This window comes from Hippocampus zosterae, chromosome 2, assembly GCF_025434085.1.
Source record: "Hippocampus zosterae strain Florida chromosome 2, ASM2543408v3, whole genome shotgun sequence".
In the NCBI taxonomy this organism is placed as follows: domain Eukaryota; kingdom Metazoa; phylum Chordata; class Actinopteri; order Syngnathiformes; family Syngnathidae; genus Hippocampus; species Hippocampus zosterae.
The window spans coordinates 40,550,495-40,570,543 of NC_067452.1; the positions used below are offsets into that span (position 1 = coordinate 40,550,495).

Genomic DNA, 20,049 nt, shown 5'->3' on the forward strand with positions numbered 1-20,049 from the left:
GTACTTCCTGTGTAGGCACAAAGACTATCTTGAAAGGTGCTTATAAATAAAATGTATTATTATTATTATCGGGAATTAGCATCGGTCGTCACTAAGGGTAGCTGTTGTTGGTCAATTAGCATGATCAAAGAGTGAAGCAAATTTGCGCAAAGGTTAGCCTTTGTTATCGTGCACATCTTGGACTCTCGAGCTTCTTCCTGAGTGAGACACAAACATAAGCGAAAACAGATGCGTTTGTCCTTCACTCGTTCCTGTGTGAGGGACAAATCTGCACTTAATGTTAGCCGTTATTGGATGGTCCGCATATATGCTGAATGACGTGCAGCAAATTAGCATTAGCAAAGCCCGATGCAAATTTGCAGTCATTATTGACTCTCCGCATTGTGGCGCGGCTGTCATTGGGTGGCGCCATCGCACAACGGGCCTGTTACATAACTGAAAAGACTGTCCATACTTTGATGTCATGCCTTTGTTGGTCGTAGTTGCTTCTTAGAGCGATGCTAATGTAGCTCAGACTATAGGAGACATATTGATTGTGTGTTTTACACACAAAGTACATGGCCAATAAATATAATTCTGATGTTAGCTCATTGTTGGCATGGCGTGGATGCAAAAAGAGCGTCAATAACCGCTAACGTTAGCCATTGTAGCTGCGGCCATTTTAGAATGTAGTGAGATGACAGAAAGGTTATTTGTGTCATCATGTTGATGATAAAGTATTCTGAAATTAGCATCGATGGCGCTAACATGAGCACGGTTCACCTTTTATTGGCGTGCCTGTCGGAAGAAGTCCAGTGAACAAAGAGTGCGTTGAGATCAAATACCTACAACGGTATCCATGCATAGTAGTGACGTCTCTCAGCATTCCGGGCCAGGATCTTTCCTGAATGATGCCGCGTCTCGGTGGTTGAAAACAAAAATCATAAGAAAGTCGTCATGCAAAATAAGAAAGGACCATTTCTGCCTCATTATATGATTCTTTTCTTTTTTTTTTTGGAATACGCTGACTAAATTTGAAGTCTTACGAGGCTCATGCACAGACCGGGTTGCAATGTCGAGACCTACCTTTTTTTTTTTTTCAATTTTGGGGGGTCGGAATTGATTGACAGGTGGTGCAGGTAAATGTCTATGATACAAAATATGTTACAATTTGTGCTTGGTCAAACGCTCACATACGCATCGCTTCCGAGTGGCCCGAGAAGGAAACTGAGGAATGTCAAAGTGGCCACGTGCACAAGCGGCGCTAATATTTAAGCTAGCAGGCAGTCGGGTTTAGCTTCAGTTTTCTTCCATCGCGACCCCCCAAAAATAAAAAATAAATAAATAAAGTGACTTCAAATTGAATGATTATGAATTGACAATCAATGTCAATCAATTTGATAAATTATCAATGATAAGACTGCGATTGGCTGGCCAACAGTGCATTGTTTGCCTGTAACGTTTCCTGACGTCGACTGGCGACCAGTCCATTGTCTTGATTTTCCTTGACCGCCAGTCGATTTCAGGGCACCTACTTTGTAGACCCAGGTTGGCCAAGACCGGTCCTCGAGAGCAGTTTTAGATGCCCCCCCACCCCCCACCCCCTACCTCCAACACAGCTCATTCAAATGATCAGATCATTAGCTAGCTTAGCAGAAGCCTGATCATTTGAATCAGGTGACATGTAAAAGCGGCAGGTGGACTGGTCCCCCAGTCTGTGTCTGAACACAGACAAACAAGCGCTCCCTTTGATAGTCACACCTTTGTCTTCATGCGAACATGTTTTCAGAAAATGGGGGGGGGGGGGGGAATGCATGCGAGCGCAGCGACGTGATGCAAACTGCATAGGAAGGCCGCAGCCAACATTCAAATCCCAAAACCATGACGCCAGACGTACCGGCCGGGCGACCGCTGTGCCGCTAAGAACCGAATAGCCGAACCAAATTGCTACACGTGACACGTTTCTTCATTCTGGCGCTTTTGTTTGGTTTCCTTTTCTTCGACGTCATCGCGTCAGCATTGTCAAGAAGCTCCTTGTCATAACGATGGAAGAAAGCTGACCTCGGGATTTTGGCTTCATTCGCCGTCTCGTTGCGTTGATGTCAAAGGCGCCGCTCGCAAACATTGCGTCCTATTGTTGATTATTGACGAGTCCACTTTGCATATTCGGATGTCCACTTCATCATCATCAGCAGAGGATAAAGCCGTTAAAACGCGGTGCGTGTTTTTTTTTTTTTTTTTTATGTCTGCGAGCCGCCATCCTTGGCCAGCTGCTGACCGTGAGCAGCCACGCGGGCATCGGGCAAGAGGATGCGGGGGCGCACGGGTCGGGCCCGCCCTGGCAGAGGTTACAAGGAGGAAATGTTGACGGCGTCGGGGGTGTAGGCGGTGGCGCGCGTATTGCGCAAGATGCCGCCCGGGATGGCGGCGGGCGAGGGCGGCAGGCTCTCGTCGGGCGTGTTGGCAGGCGGCGTGGGGATGCTAATGATGGCGGCGCTGAAGTCTTGCTCGCCGCAGTTCAGCTTCAGGTTGATCTGAGCGTTTAGGCTGGAACGACTGAAACACATACGGCCCCCCCCCCCCACCCCCCGTCAGCGACGACGACACCAAAAAATGACATTTGTGTCGAAAATGCTGAGCGAATTGACGCTTCACTAATGTGAAGGAGACGAGCGAATTGTTGAAATGTAGACGATGGGGGGGTTGGGGGGAGGGGGGTCGTGAACAGTTTGAAGTTGGAATTGCTTGAATTGCTCAAGATCAGTTAAATATGTCCAATAGGCATATTTATTTTTCCATTTAGAAATGTTATTGTAAAAATGTCGAACGTGCTTCAGCATTCCCACAAGAGCGGCGACGTTATTTGCGGATGTTTTGCGAGGTTTTACGTCTGCGGCGGTCCGGGCGGGGGGGCCTTTCCTTGCAGCGTGTCGAGCTCCTGCACGCTGCCGCGGCTGACGGACACGGTGGAGTTGGCCAGCCGCATGGCCGCTCGCCTTCGGACGCGGCGGGGGCAGCAGCCCGTCGAGTGGTTTGGCGCCCCCTGCTGGCTGGACGTGGAGGTGCTGCGGCTGGTGCGGAAGCCCGCCGACTCGGTGATGCACAGCTCACTGTAGTTCAGCTCGTCCGTGAACTCGTGGTTCTGTGGAGAGAGAGAGGCCGCAAAATGACAGGATGATCAGGCACTCTCAACACACGCAGCTGACGCGACTGTTCCTCGGCTGGCTTCCAACTCGCGTTCCGTCCGAGGCCATCTTGCGCTATTTGCTATCCGTCACCTCACTTCTTCCTGTCCCATTCTATCGTCTTTACTACACATCTGATCCCTTCCTCACGGAGTGCAGCATTCCTTGGCTCGAGTCTTGTCCTGTTCCGTCCTGTTGTTCAAAGTGGAATAACACTCGAAGCGCACTGACTGATCCGCTAATCCTCCCGAGGATCACAGGCGAGCTGGGGCCTATCCCAGCCGTCTTCGGGCAGTAGGCGGGGGACACCCTGAATCGGTTGCCGCCAATCACAGGGCACACAGAGACAAACAACCATCCACGCTCACACTCACACCTAGGGACAATTTAGAGTGTTCAATCAGCCTGCCACGCATGTTTTTGGAACGTGGGAGGAAACCGGAGCACCCGGAGAAAACCCACGTAGGCCCGGGGAGAACATGCAAACTCCACACAGGAAGGCCGGAGCTGGAATCGAACCCGGTACCTCTGCACTGTGAAGCCCACGTGCTAACCACTGGACTACCGGGCCGCATGATGATTTTAATTTATTCTTATTCTTATTCTTATTCTTATTCTTATTCTTATTCTTATTCTTATTCTTATTCTTATTCTTATTCTCACATGGACGGTCCAGTGGTCCAGTAGACCTCAAAGTGCAGAGGTACCGGGTTCATTTCCAGCTCCGGCCTCTCTGCGTGGACTTTGCATGTTCTCCCCGGGCCTGCGTGGGTTTTCTCCGGGTACTCCGGTTTCCTCCCACATTCCAAAAACATGCATGGCAGGCTGATTGAACACTCCTGATTGTCCCTAGATTGTGATTGTGAATGGTTGTTGGTCTCTGCGTGTCCTGTGATTGGCTGGCAACCGGTTCAGGGTGTCCCCCCCAACTACTGCCCGAAGACAGCTGGGATAGGCTCCAGCCCCCCCCCCCACCCCCCCGCGTGACCCCTGTGAGGATAACCCCTGTGAGGATAATCGGGTCGGGAAATGGATGGATGCTTGGATGATATTATTATCATCATCATCATCATCACATTAGCATTTAGCATTGTTGCTAAAAGTGTCAAGTATGAGCCTTAATTAATGGAGGCTTCTTTCTTCTTCCTTTCTTTCTTTTCTGATTGATATAAAAATGATTTATTAGATATAAACACATAACGGGGTAGGACTAGATACGTTTTTTTACTTCATCCTACTCCCTTGAACATAATAGCTGTGTTGAATGAAGACCGATTTCTTTTATTTACCTTATTTTCCGTCAAATTATTACCGTATATGTTTTACGTTCAATATAAACAAACCAAACTAATGAGAATGGCTTTAGCATTTTCTACTGACCGTGGTCTTCTCCAAACAGTGAAGAAGGTGGTGATGTTGATGTTCGAATGCCGACTTGTTCCTTACGCACAAAGCGCCGCTGTCACTGTCCCGGTCCTGCAGACACACACACACACACACACACACAAATATATCATCAGAAAGTGTGCAGTGTGACGTTCTGCAGTGTTGTAAAAAATACAGCACATGCGATGTGGCGTTTTGACCATTTGGTATTGGTTGAAGCTTCATCCCGTCTTCAAAACAAAATACAAATTTTCACGGGACATCCCACAAACACAAATGATGTGCGTTGGGTGAATGTGCCCCGTCCCCGTTGTGTCCGTTGTGCGCTCGCACGCGTCTCACCCCGAGGGCTCGGTCTTCTTTGTACTGCAGGAAGGCATTCGTGGTTCCTTTCTTTGCCATGCGGATTCGAGCCAAACGCACTTTCTGAAACACACATTTGTTCTTGACGTTGTTGTTTGGCAAACACCCTGCAGTCACCCGCCGTGTCATAAAAGCAACGCAGTGTGATGGCGTCGATTTTCCCGCCGCCCTGACCTGCTGCGCTCGCATCTTGTCCGCGCGCTGGTTCTGGTGGTAGATCCGACTGAAGTTGGACACGATGACGGGCACGGGGAGGGCGATGACCAGCACGCCGCTCAGCGAGCAGATGGAGCCGAAAATCTTCCCGGCGATGGTGTTGGGGACCATGTCGCCGTAACTGCGGACCGCAATGTCGACATGAGGAACTGTGGCTTCGAAGGCGGCAATGTCATGTCGCGTGACGTCATCCCCCCCCCCCGACACGTAATGTCACCCCGGTGGCACGTCATCTTCACTTTACCCGATATCACCTGACGCCAATCCTGTCACATGATGTCATCATGATGTTATCTTCATGCCACCTGATGTCACCCTCATGTCACATCATGTCACATATCATCCACATGTAGCATAAACACGCGCATGCACACACACACACACACACACACAAACACACACACGCACACACACACACATTCCTGCACTTAATGTCCTCACTTTGTCAAAATGTCCTCACTCTGTTGGTTAAAAACTCCTGCCGGTCCTCACAATGTGGAGAGTACAAGAACACACACACACACACACATCCTTCAAAGGAGAGCAGAGGGTGATGTTCTAGAAGAGCGGCAATGAGAGACCCCCCCCCCTCCCCCCCCAAAAAAGATGTTGGAGTATTGAATGGTGGCCATGGCAACTGTCAGACAAACGAGACAAACAAAAAGGAGACAAGGTTGGGAGAAAAGGAAGGAATGATGCAAAGTCCTCTAATGGGCCTGAAAGTAAACAATCTGATTCCAGATCTGATAAATGGAAAAAAAAGAAATACTCTATTAGTGGCCAGCTGGCCAACCAGGCGCTCGGCTTGATGCCTATCAACCAATCACGATTCGGCACAGACAGCCAATGCTAATTGATTTATGCTACATTTCACTCTGATGAGACCCCAAAAAAAAAAAAGTCACCGAGTTCTACTTTCAAGCTTTTTCATGGTCATGCAGTTGTCGCCCTCTCATTTCATCCACGAGTTGACTCTCTCGGCTCTCATGTGGTAATTGACTCTTGAGGCTTTTGTTTTGTATTTTGACTCTCGTCCAAACTCTCATTTTGGGGTTGACTTTCTTTCGGTTCTCATTTGGTATTTGTCCCTAATGTGGGCTCTCATTTCGTAGTCGGCTCTACTCGTCTCTCCTTTCGAAGGTGACTCTCATTTTGAAGTCGACTCCCTAGGCTCTCATTCTATATTTGACCCTCGGCTGTCATTTTGTATTTGACTCTCAGAGATCGGAAATTCCGTTGCAGAATGGAAAAACCCTGCCACGGTTCGGCTTTAGCCACACATGCTTCTCCTCAACCGGCAGGCGAACCAGCTTGCTTTGAAAGTCGACTCTCTCGACTCTGGTTTTGTATTTGACCCGAGGACTCTTCCGGCTCTCATTTTGTTGTTGGTTCTCCAGACTCTCATTTTCACATTTTCACTTTGAGCACTAATGTGATCGTTGACTCTCTCGTCAGGGTTTCTTCCCTTGGTTCTCGCAGTGACCTTTGGCTCGTATTTGACAATCTGTGCTTTCGCCTTTTAGATGACTCCCAAGTTCTAGGTGACTTCTTTGGCTCTCATGTCGTATTGATTCCAGGTTCCCTGTTATCGTTGAAACTCTTAGGGTCTTATGTAAATGGTAATTCAATTCCCATGACAGAATATGGTACAGCGGATTCAATTTGGCTCAGCAGTTGAAACCATCCGCTCGCTGTCTCGACTCCATACCATTTGACTTTTTCAAAGCTTTTATGAAATCTCTTCAAACCGAGTCGTAGCAAATAACCGACTGCTCACCAATGGATCGTAATATACTGTTGAAGGGGTTGGAAACACGGGTGGGATTGAATGAAACAGTCCTAAAATGGTTCAGGTCCTACTTTTGGAGGAAAGGGCTTTCTTGGTGACCACTTTTGAATCTGATTGAATGGCTGTCACATGTGGGGTCCCTCAAGGGTCAATCCTTGGACCCCTTTAATTCAGTCTTTGTATGTTATCTTTGGGTCAAATGCTTCGGAACGCCAATATTGGCTGTCGTGGTGATGCAGATGGCACACATCTTTAACAATGTCCCCGAATGGCAACAGTTCAATAGCGTCACAAGAACGAATTCACAAAAGTATGAAACATAATTTCCTTCCTTTTGGAAATACAGAAAAGAGGGTTGCTCTTCGAAAACACCCGGTGTCACTGTCTTTCGAAACCAAAGACCAAATCTGAAATCTTGGGGTGCTCACAGCTGACTTTTCAGCACTCAAAATCACAAAAACAGCCTTTTCCCCACTGAAAATCATATCCGGACTCAAGGACTGTGTGATCCAAGCAGACCACATCAACGAAAGCTAAAGACATAAACACACAAATCTTTTTTTTTTTCCCCCCACCCATTTCCTCCTCCCACCCCTTGCGGTCGACTTGGGACCAGTCCGCTGGCTCCCGGTCGATTGCGATCAACGTATTGGGCACCCCTGCCTTAAAATCAGAGGTAATTCACTGACTAGCTTAGCACTTAGTGCCGTTCTTTGCGCATGAGCGGTGATTCAGTCATCTGATTGGATGCCCTCTATGTCAATCAAGTAACGGGATTGATGATAGGCAGACGTGGGGCGTTCTGTGTATTTAGCGCCTTTGTTTGAATGGCGCAGCCACTGCTGAGATATTTTCGACACTTGTCGTGTGAAAGCCCGGGAGCCGTATCGAACCAGTCAACGAGCCGCATGCGGCTCACGAGCCGCGGTTTGGCCACCCCTGCTCTCAGGTCTCATGTCGTAAGGCCTTTTCACAATACGCGCTAGCAGTACACATGATGGCACCCCGGTGGAAGCAGGGAGTAAACAGACCGGCTTTTCCCTCCGCTTCCGATGAGGAATAGTAGACCGCCCCTCTGCAAGAACGTATGTGTCATTGTTCCAAAAGAAAGCACTGTGTTTTCTCATTTTAAAGAGGAGGAAGATGAGATGACTGGCAGAAAAACGAGTTATGGGCGCATCCTTACACTAATGGACCAGTGGGAACTTGGAGAGTTTCATCTCATTCGTGAGCTCCAGTTGCACCAAGACGAGGGCTCGGTGGTCTTATTTCAGGCCGAGCGGGGAGCAGTTTAAAAGCCTCCTGCAGAGAACTGGCACAAGCTTCACTGCATCTGCGGTCCCGCCCCCCTCAGCCCATGTGCACAATGAGCGGCTTCGTTGATGGCGCGCTGCTAAGTGCGGCGTGAAAAGGGCTTTCGATGACTCTCTGCTCAGACTGTGGTTGACTGTCTTGGCTCTCGTCGAGCGGTTGACTCTCTGGTTGCAGTTGCCTCGCGAGTCGCAGTTGACTCTCTTGGCACTCATCTCGCCTGACGGTGAAGGAGTTGTTGTAAATGCGTCGTCATTTCGTGGTCACCGTCACTAAGATGTCAGTATGGAGGCTTTGTTGATCAGTTCCAGTGCGTCTTAAAGAGCGATGGAGTCCTGTTCTTCTTCATCCGCCTCATCTTTTGTCCTCTGTGAGATCTCCCCCCCCCCTCCTCGTCGGCAACCATGTTTAATTGTTAATGTGATGATGAAAGTTGCAGGAGGGAGGATGCTGGTTCCGTGTTTTCTCCCCACCTGCTGAAAATGTGACTCTCTTTCTAGCCATTAGTTTTGAATGTACTTCATCTTCGCAGGATTCGATTGTACTACACCGTCTCTATTTCGTCAAATGTCCTGACGGAAAGACATACGACAGGATATGAAATTAAATTACTGTCCTGTTATTTTTTTAATATAGTATGCTTCGCAGTCACGGTACTGGTCAGATATAGAATGCACCGGAACTTACTTTGTCTTTTTTACAATAGTGCGTATAGTCCGAGTTGACTTTACTTTCCGCTACACAAAAACCGACGCAGCTACACTTACGAGCACGCTCAATATCACATACGGGTCCACTGTAACACTCACCAGCACAAAGTACAGTAAAACTCCTCTACAACGAAATCACGTTTGCAGCAAGAAATTTTTCACAACAGGGGACTTTTCACTGTAGCGAATTTTATCTCAGACGTAAACATGGGCACACTCAAAAAAAGCATACGTGTACTTTTTATTTTTATATAAAAAAATAAAGAAATGTAAATGACATCATAACTTCTCCTCAGCTGCCGGTTAACCTGGCTGAACTTCGACCCACTTTTCTGTCACTATGTTTCACCATTTTCTGTTATTTCTTCTATTATTTTCTAATCTTTTCCTTCTTACTGCTATTTTTAATTTTTCTTCTTCGTGCTACCGCTATTTTATTTTTATTCTTCGTGACAGGGGTTCACTTTGCCCTGGGGAGTCAATTTCGCATTCACTTCAGTGGTATCTGGCGCCATCTGGCGTCTTGAATGAGTATAATGTCTAGACCCCGAATATAAGACTACCCACACTTTCTTATTTCATATAAAAAAAAACACAACAATCTTATATTCGGGCCAATACGGTATATGGAGGCCTACCTGGTCCCGGTGACCCAACCTACGGGCAAAGGAAAACATGATCCAATACTCTAACTCATCGTAAATGGTCCGTGAGCCGCGCTTTGTGTGGTCCGTCATATAGGACGTGTTCGCCGGGGGCATAAAAGCCCCAGGCAACTTAGAAATCCTCGAATCATTGGGGACACACGAAGCCCTCCAATATGGTCAGGTGACGGCTCACGGAGAGGCTGAACACGACAGTACAAGATTAAAAAAAAAAAAAGGATGAATACAAAGTGAAAGTGGATATAAAAGTCTGCTTCTATATTCAGCTCCCTTGGTTATTTATAGAGCACAGTTTGAATAAAATGTCACATCTATCTGCATATCTATCGATCTATTTCTCCGTCCGTCCGTCCAATCATCCATCTGGCTCGCTGGCTTGGTATCTCCAATTCAGGGGGTCACCAATGTGGTGCCCGCTGGCCTGTTGTAAAACAGGTGAACTGTTGCATATTGACACTTATGTGCTTCATAATTATCGTGAGAAAGCATTCAATTGATTAGAGTCTTCAAATATTCATTTTTGAATAATGACATATAATTGTCGAACCTTGCCTCTTCCGGCTGTCTGTAGTCTGTTTACTCATCAATAAATCAACCGAGTGATTGGATACGGGTCATGATAAAGTTTTCTTGTTGCCGCCGACTATAAGTTCTCCGTCACGGTCTTCGTCGCCGTGGTGGCGGCCAGGGGAGCAGAGCAATAAAAAGACGAGATGATGAGGAGAAAAAAAATATAGTGAGCCGATGCAGAGTGCCTGTGATAACAAAGTCAGCAAACAAAGAGCAGCGGGGAAAAAAAAAAAAACAAGACTCGGAGATGAAGAAGAAGCTTCTGTGATTCAGTACAACAGCTGCTTTGAGCTGCATCCGGGAAGCTGAACCCAGAATCTTTCCACTATGAGACAGCCAGGGCTCTGTTTTTATTCCGAGCGCAATTTGAGCCGCAAAGCACAATCCAATTGTGTGCCACGGTTTGTTCTTTTGGTATTTTGCTCGACTTTGCGCAGGTAGAATTGGTCATAAAGGGAGGGGGTGGGGGGGTTGCGCCGTTGTGGGACGGAATGTAACCTCTCAGTTCTCATTTGCATTCAAATCAGGACAATTGGACGCCAGGGCATGTTTGACATTGCAGAAACGGAAATAATCGCATTGAGTGCATGACATTGGCAGCTAGTGCAAGATCCCCCCTTTGCGGATGAGGCAGCTGACTGCGCGTGTGACGTGGACAATTGGAAACCTCTGAAATTGCACTCTTGAGACCATATAGTCCTCCCCCTCCTCACCGCCACCACCACCACCACACAGTCAAGGCAGCGCTATTAAAATGTCCATGATTAAAATTTGTTTCCTGAATTGATTTCACAGAAATCGTCATTGTCCCACATTGTCGTCATGAAATAGACGGCATCCACCACGCACCGCGTCTGCCTGCGCCTTGATCAAATACAGCAAAATCACACCCCGCAACCTGCGTCACACGGCAGACCTCCTAATTAGGTAGTCTAAAATGTAGCCTCGTTTTTGTCGCCTAATTGCAAGATGTACCGCTAGGCATAGCAACTCGCTAAATGACACTCGCCCCAGCACTGAAAAGGAGATTTTTCAGTTCAATTCAATTGTATTTATAGAGCACATTCGAACAGCCATCGCTGCATACTAAGTGCCGTACATGGAGCAATTTAACATATAAACAGTAAAACAAATCGCTAACAAAGACGGTAGAAAGCACCGAACAGTATAAGCAAGAACAAATCTAAGTCATGCTAATGCGAGTGTTACCAAGCCGCATCGGCGTCACGGCCGGTGAGGCGTAACATGGTCGCAAACACGCTCGACTCGACTTCTTTTGGTATTTTGCTCGACTTTGCGCAGGTAGAATTGGTCATAAAGGGGGCGGGGGGGGGGGGTTGCGCCGTTGTGGGACGGACTGTAACCTCTTCGTAGTAACAGCTCTCATTTGCATTCAAATCAGGACAATTGGACGCCAGGGCATGTTTGACATTGCAGAAACGGAAATAATCGCATTGAGTGCATGACATTGGCAGCAAGTGCAAGATCCCCCCTTTGCGGATGAGGCAGCTTTGTTAGGTGGTGGTGGACTATATGGTCTCAAGAGTGCGATTTCGGAGGTTTCCAATTGTCCATGACACACGCGCAAGAAAATTGAGATGCGTCCGTTTTGACGCCGAACACTCGAAAAAAGAAAATCTGTTGCACTCAACTCCCATCAACATAGTTCATTGGCACTGAGACGCCACGCGATGGAGGCAAGGCACCACTAACGAAGCCCCCTTATCTCACGTCGACACTTTGACTCACTCTTCCAGATGTGCTGCGACTCGCAGCAATCAAAGACAACCGCAGGGGGCTGCGACTCGCGAAAACATTCCCCCAACAACGACGGACAACGCGCCGCGACACTGTGCTGTGACTCACTACTACTGGAAGGGCAGAAAGTGCGCCTTTGCCCATCTGCGGCGACACACATCGGTTAAGGCACCGCGACCGTACCGTACGCGCGTGGGCGGCCGGCGGGATGCGGATTGGTCGCCGCGCTTGAGCAGCGCGGCGTGGGCGGCGCACTCAGCGGGAGACGCGTGCGCGGTCGCTATGGCGACAGGCAATGGGAGAGAGGTGGGGGGGTGGGGGGGGGCACGACGGAGGTGCGACTCACCCCAGTGTCGTCATGGTGACGATGGTGTACCAGAAAGAGGCCGGGATGGAGGTGAAGGTGGAGCCCTTGGTCCCCTTCTCAGCGTAGAACATGACGGTGGCGAAGATGATGATGGCCATGGTGAGAGAAAAAAGCAGGAAGCCCAGCTCCGAGGCGCAGCTCTTGAGCGTGTAGCCCAGAATCCTCAGACCTTGCGAGTGACGCGAGAACTTGAAGATCCGGAAGACGCGGAAGACCCTGAGCGTGACAAAGGCCCCGCTCACGTCCTCGTTCTCGGGCATGACCAGGCCGATGTAGTAGGGCATGATGGCCACCACGTCGATGACCGACATGACCGAGCGCATGAACTTGCAGCGGCTGGGAGCGGCGAACAGACGCATCAGGTACTCGAAGGTGAAGATCAGCACGCACGCCGTATCCATGCAGAAGAAGGCCAGTTGGTACTTCTCGCCGCACGGGAGGTCCTTGACGCTGCCCTTGGGGGGCCGGCAGGGGACCGTCTCCACCACGTTGGCGATGACCGACACGGCGATGAAGAAGCCCGTCACGTAGTAGAAGACCAGCGCCATGGTGGACGTGTGCGGGTTTTCGAAAGCTCGCCACAGACGCTCTCTGGGGCTACTGTGCGGGGGCAGGGGGGCGTCCATGGCTTCGTTGGCTTCCGTGTCCTCGGCCAGACGCTCCTGGTTCTCCTTTTTCCGGTCTCGATATTCCTTGGAGGCAGAGAAGGGGGGTTGGGGTGCGGCGGAGGGGGGGGGGGTATATACAGTAAGCTTAGTACGCGCCACAGTGTGGACAGGGACGAGCTGGGCCACAAATGGCAGGAAAGTAACTCAGGTCATTTAGAATTGAGGCCACAAGATGGCAGCAAACCAATCTGTTTGTCTAAATGAAGCGCCGCTACTCACTTCAACTTATACATATTAGCTTGGCACCCGGAAGCCACGTAATGGTGTCAAAAGACGATTTTTTGTCCACGGGTAGCCCCTTTCTTGCCTCAAGATGCCATAAGATGGCGTCAAAGTTCTCTTTTTGTCTCAATGATGTGCTTCATTTCGCCATAGTGGGGTGGCGCCAACATTCTCAACTCAGCTCAACTTTATAGCGCACTTTAAAACAACCACCGCCGTATACGTGGAGCAAAAAGAATTCGTACGACAACAAACAATAAAACAATAATCCGAGAACAAAGAAAGTAGAAAGCTCAAAAACAGTCCAACTGAAAATCATGCCTGTTGTTGAAAATGAAGCTCCCTGGCTCACTTCAACAAAGTTCCTTGGCATCGAGATGCCACAAGATGGTTCCAAAGCACAAATGGTATGGAAATAAAGTGCCTCAACTCACTTCAACCTGAAATGAGGGCTTTTGCTTACCTCCATGCAACAGTCACCGATGATTTCGGGCACGATTCCGTAGAAGGCCAACTCCTCGTCGAAGGCTTGGATGCATTCGTGTCGTGGGTAATGTAGCTTCCCGGTGCGGTAGAAATTGAGGATGTGGCGGAACATTTCGGGGTCCCTGTCGAAGAAGTACTCCTGAGTATCGTCGTTGTAGAAGAACTCTTTTTCCGAAGAGCCTAGCAGCGTGTCGGGATAGCGGTCCAGTGTATTCTTCCATGTCTAAGCAAACAAAACAAACAGACGGACAAACAAACAAGTATGTTCGGTTCACGAGTGAGTGGTGAGGATGTGGTTCGGCTTTCGGTGTTGCGGAGGGCAGGTGGAAGACGTTGTGGAGGTGGTTGAGTGTTAAGATTAGCGTTAGCTAGCTAGCTGACCAGCCAGCCAGCCAGCCAGCTAGCTAGCTAGCTGACCAGCCAGCCAGCCAGCCAACCAGCCAGCTAGCTAGCTAGCTGACCAGCCAGCCAGCCAGCCAGCCAGCTAGCTAGCTAGCTAGCTGACCAGCCAGCCAGCCAGTCAACCAGCCAGCTAGCTAGCTAGCTAGCTGACCAGCCAGCCAGCCAGCCAACCATCCAGCTAGCTAGCTAGCTAGCTGACCAGCCAGCCAGCCAGCCAGCTAGCTAGCTAGCTAGCTAGCTAGATAGACATTTTTCCACCATTAATCTGACGTATGACCTGTACACATATATTTAGCACAAGCGCGCACGGTTATAATTGAGATGTTAATGATCTTAATACATAAAAAGTGATACAGACCCTTTAGGCATAGGTTAGGGTTGGGTTTGGGATTATGAGATCCGTTTCAGACTTAAAAGGGAAGTCACGTCCAATATTTACTTTACAATACATTCTGTGCAGCCCCACTCGTCTGAAGACGACATTCTGATTAATATTATGTTTGTGGAATGTGAATCCAGCAGTCAAATGCACCCATTTTTATCGATCTCAGGGGGGGTGGGGGTGGGGGGCATTTTGCCTCTTACTCAAATTGCTCAGAGCTCATCTCGTGAGCGTCACGTGACCAAACACAGGTGACCCGTGATCGCTCGTTACCTGAGCCCTGAGCAACTGTGATGTTTTCAGTCGACCGCACCAGAGGCAAAATGGCCGCCGTCAAGATTTTTTTGTTGTTGTTGACTTGGCGAGAGTTACTTTTAGGGTCGCAACCTCTTCGGAGCCCCCTTACCTGAAAGCGGACCCCGCTGACATTGACATAGAGGATTTCGTCTGATCTGGATGAGTTGTCCACAGGAGGTTTGGGCATGGTCTTCTTGGCCAGCGGCAGCCAGCCCACGGCCGCCGCCCGCGCGAATGGCAGCCATGTTGCCACGCCGGCCGCCATCTTGCATCAAACCCAATCGGACTTTGGGGGCTGCGGGGCGCGTCACTGACCCGGCCCTGACTTCCTGCTAAGGCGGGGGCTTATCATATTGATGAGGGGGAGGGGCATAGGGACAGGGGGGAGGGGGGGGGCAGTCGCCGCTGGGCGTCACGTCATTCAAAAAAAAAATTGATGACACTCGGGGGGTGGGGGGGGGGTGACGAAGAACAACAATCGACCTGCCGTTCGGATCCAAATAAAAGTGTGCGTTTGCGTGGGCGTGTTGCGACGCCGCAGTCTTATTAAATTGTGATGATGCTGGTGAAGTTTGCAAGCTCGACACAATCTCCTCCTCCTCCTCCTCCTCCTCCTCCTCCTCTAAGTGTTTCTCGGCTTCATCTGCGGCTCCACGTCGCCGCCGCCGCCCTCGTCCTCGCTGGTCCTAACTTCCTGTTGCTGTGCTCCCTGCTCTCATTGGCCGAGCGGCGGCGGGTCGGCGTCCATGTTTGGTCGTTCTGTCAGACGGAGGGTGGGGGGAGGGTGGGGGGGCTGGGGGGGGGGGAATAGGGACAAAGTGAGAAGGAGCAGAGACATGGGGAGAAAAGGATGGAGGGGAAGGCTCTCAAAAAATCTACAGTAATCTGATTACTGACTCTGTGTGTGTGGCTGTGTGTGTGTGTGTGTGTGGCTGTGTGTGTGTGTGTGCATGCACATTGAGAGCAGCTAGTCAGAACAGTCCAGTCAGGCTGAAAGTTTGATTCATAATTCATGAACACACTTTTGACTTGCACCGTGTGTGGATGTGTGTGTGTGTGTTGAGGAGAGAGGCTTGAAACTCTAACCTGAGGCCAACACTACCACAAAGGCTGAAGCATGTCAAAGACCGAAAAAATATCATCCGAAGCATGTAAAGACGACTCATGAAACCAGACACACAAGTAGAAGATGGAAGGATGTTGGAGAGCGAAACCCGTAGACAGAAAAAAAAAATAGCACGTATACAACGTAAGCATGTGTAAGACCGAAGCATGAAGAAGCATGAAGATACAAGCTTGTCGACTGAAGCGTGTCGACAGAAGCATGTTGACAAGCACATACAAGATGGAAATATGCACTCGGGAGCATGAAGACATGAAAAAAAACCAAAAAAAAAAACTGGACAAAAAGCTACAGAAGAGCTAAACTGAAGCATGTTTGGAGACCGAAGCAGGTGCAATGCAGAAACACGTCCATGCCGTCACAAAGACAAAAGCATGCAGAATATAACACAAGCATGTTCAAGACTGAAGCCTGAAGAGAGCGAGAGAGAGCGAGAGAAGCACGCGGACGACTTCTCCAAGCTCACATTGACAGAAAGCGAGGAAAGAAAGCCTCAAAAACTCCCGCCCAGTCACCGAGCGGACTCGTGCAGACTCAAAACGGACTTGAATAGACTCAAAGTGACTCGTACTGAGTCACGCTGACGGGTCAAGCCTCAGGCTGATTCGTACAGACTGAGGCTGACTCGTAGAGGGTCAAAAAAGACTCTTGGGCTCTCATGATTCGTCAAAACTGACTCGTATCGACTCAAAAAGAATCACCTTTGTCCGAAAACGAGCTTGCAGAGATCGATACCGCCCGATAAAGACCCGCTCACACACGCACTCGCTGAGTTACCGACTTGCTCGCGTCACACTTTGTCATTTGAAGGAAGCGACTCTTAAACACACAAACCGACTCTTCGAATCAGACGTCGACGGACTCGCACTGACTCGTTCGGACGTCCACTTGCCGACTCGCACGGACACGACCTTGCGACTGGCGAGCGACGTCACCCCGCGAATGCGCGTATTGACTCGCGCTCATTGACTCGCAGCGACACACGCCGACTGGCCAAGACTCACACTGTGTCGTATTGGACTTTGATTCACCGAGTCATACACTGGCTGAACGGACTCGAGCCATCTTGTACTGAAACACACGGAGGCAAAACTGACTCATGCGGACGGCAAGTGGTAAGTGCGGACTCGGATTCGAGGACTGCACTATGGACTGACTCTGACTCGAGTAGAGTCAGACTCAAGAGTCACTGACTCTGATTCGAGAGTCACTGATCTGACTCGAGTAGAGTCAGAGTCAGCAAAACTGACTCCTGCGGACGCCAAGTGATAAGTGCGGACTCGCATTCAAGGACTTCACTATGGACTGACTCTGACTCGAGTAGAGTCATTGAGTCTGACTCTACTTGAGTCAGAGTCAGTGACTCCCAAGTCACTGACACTCACTTTTCTTGAGTCAGAGTCAGTGACTCTCGAGTGGCAAAGATTTTTAATATCATTTTGTGTGAAATTTTTGAATGCCTTTGAACTTATTGGAGGACCATTATGTTTACAGAATGTGTAGAGTAGAGTCACTGACTCTGACTCGAGAGTCACTGACTTTGACTCTACTTGAGTCAGAGTCACTGACTCTGACTCTACTCGAGTCAGAGTCAGTGACTCTCGAGTCAGCAACGGCTTGCGTCTCGAAAAAGCAAAGACGGTTACCGGGTATCAAGAAGAAGAAGAAGAAGAAGAAGTAGAGACTCTGACTCTACTCAAGTCAGAGTCAGTGACTCTCGAGTCAGAATCAGTCCATAGTGAAGTCATCGAATGCGAGTCCGCAATTATCACTTGGCGTCCGCAGGAGTCGGTTTTGCTTCCGTCACATTCCTTGACCGGCAGAGCTCGACCGAGAGAAAATTGCCGTTGGACTGCGTTCTTCCCGGACCGGAAGCCGCAACCAAGCCCGAGAACGTCGGACTTGACTCGGCGGTATTGACTCCAAAGTGACTCGAGAGTCAAAATGTTACGACTCGATGAACTTTTGGTGCTTCTCAAAAAGGTTCATTTTCAGCCGACTGGAAACTACCGAGGCAAGTGTGTGTGTCAGCGTTCATCAAATATTCATACGAATCGCGTATGTGCGTGCGCGCGCGCTCGCCAACGTAAATTAAACACACCAAAGTCCATCACTAATTCATACGACTGGATTATGTCACACACGTGCGCGTGTTGTGTGTTGTCTTCTGTCGCCTTCCCTTCTACGATGTTTGCCCCGTTCGTCGTCCGCTTGCAGCTTCTGCTTCAACTTCTCTTCTATTCCGTCCCAATCTATTCTGGGCGCATCGGTGAATGTGGAGCACATCTCATCCTACTTACCTCTGCTGCTTCTAACGCCCTTCCACCAGGAAGAGGAGGAAGACGAGGAGGAGGAGGAGGACGATGAGGAAGGAGGAGAAGAAGAAGTTTCCGGATGGAAAGAGGAGGCGGAGTGATGAAGAAAAGGCGGACGGGTCTTCTTTTTCGTTGTCGGGCTGTCGTGCTCTGCCGCCGCGGCAACAAGCACATCTGCTGTCATCCTCTCTCGCTCTCTTTCGCTCTTCCCTGTACACACACACACACACACGCACACACACACACACACACATACACGTCTATACACACAAATGGAGGCTCCACCTCCACCGGCTCGCTCGACCCTTTTGCTTCTCTCTCTCTCTCTCTTTCTATTTCGTGTCATTTCTCACCTCCTCTTTTCCTCAACATACACACACAAACACACACACACACACAAACAAACACAAACAAACACATGGGCATATGTACACGCATACACACAAAGGCATGCCCCCCCCACACACATGCGAACATATACAGTATGCACACAAACACACTCACACAGTCACTAATACTCATAAACATGTATTGTACATACACACATACACACACACACACATCTGCACACACACACACACACGCACACACACACACACACAAAAAGTCACACGCCGGTCATCACCTATGATCCCATCGCGGCCGCCACGTTGCTATGTACTTTTATTGCCCTCGTCATCATGGCGGCGGATTTCACGTGTTAAGGCCGCAACGGCTCGCGTCTCGCAAAGACGGTTCCCGGGTATCAAACCTTCGAGCAAAATTGCACACGCGCACTCAATAATGAATGCCAGGGTGCGCTGGTCAGCTGTCGTTTTGCCGACATCGCACTGGCCATCATCAAAGTTTCATGGCTTAAAAGTGAGCACCTCAGCACTATGCCACGTGGCCACTAGGGGGGGCAGTGTGCCAACGTGGTCTCGTCGACGGATGCCCGCAAGAAACTTGACTCAAGACAGCGAATTGTCAAGAATCAAAACTAAATCGTCGAGACTAAAAAGGGAATTTCGGGCTCACACCCGAAACATCAAGACCGAGTCGTATCGACTCACATGGGACTCTTGAAAGACTCCTGTGGACTCATCCTGACACGTACTTCCTCGCATTTACTCAAACCCAATGCCTTGTGTTGACTCAAATGCGCTGTTAAGAGACTCCGCTGACTCATCAAGAGTCAAAACGACTCGAATCAACTCCCACTGACTCGTATGGACCGGAACGGACTTAAAAACTCACTGACTCCTACGGAGTCACGCTGGATTCTAAAAACTCAAACTCAGATAAGACTCCCATTCGCTTGTGTGTACAGAAACGGACTCTTGAAGACTCAAACTCATGCATACGGACTTGTAGAGACTCAAAACGACTCTTCAAGACTCAAACCGACTCTTCAAGACTCACACTGACTCCTACAGAGTCACGCTGGATTCTAAAAACTCCAAATCAGGTAAGACTCCCATTCGCTTGTGTGGACTGAAAAGGACTCTCGAAGACTCAAACTCACGCATACGGACTTGTAGAGACTCAAACCTACTCTTCAAGACTGAAACGGACTCTTTAAGACTCAAATTCACGCATACGGACTTGTAGAGACTCAAACCGACTCTTCAAGACTCAAACCGACTCTTCAAGACTCACACTGACTCCTACAGAGTCACGCTGGATTCTAAAAACTCCAAATCAGATAAGACTCCCATTTGCTTCTGTGGACTGAAACGGACTCTTGAAGACTCAAACTCACGCATACGGACTTGTAGAGACTCAAACCGACTCTTCAAGACTCAAACCGACGCTTCAAGACTCACACTGACTCCTACAGAGTCACGCTGGATTCTAAAAACTCCAAATCAGATAA

At 49.2% G+C, this 20,049-nt stretch overlaps 1 protein-coding gene across 1 annotated transcript; it reads right to left on the reverse strand.

Annotated features, from left to right (window-relative positions):
* Positions 1 to 752: 752 nt before the first annotated feature.
* Positions 753 to 18,437, reverse strand: kcnd1 (potassium voltage-gated channel, Shal-related subfamily, member 1). The gene is made up of 9 exons (XM_052054813.1): positions 18,180 to 18,437; positions 14,866 to 15,515; positions 13,653 to 13,898; positions 12,279 to 12,991; positions 5,088 to 5,250; positions 4,893 to 4,976; positions 4,545 to 4,640; positions 2,868 to 3,121; positions 753 to 2,535 (listed from the first exon to the last, which is right to left on the reverse strand). Exons 2-9 carry the CDS (start codon positions 15,019 to 15,021, stop codon positions 2,328 to 2,330), a joined length of 1,920 nt encoding a protein of 639 aa, XP_051910773.1. The 5' UTR covers positions 15,022 to 15,515; positions 18,180 to 18,437; the 3' UTR covers positions 753 to 2,327.
* Positions 18,438 to 20,049: the final 1,612 nt, after the last annotated feature.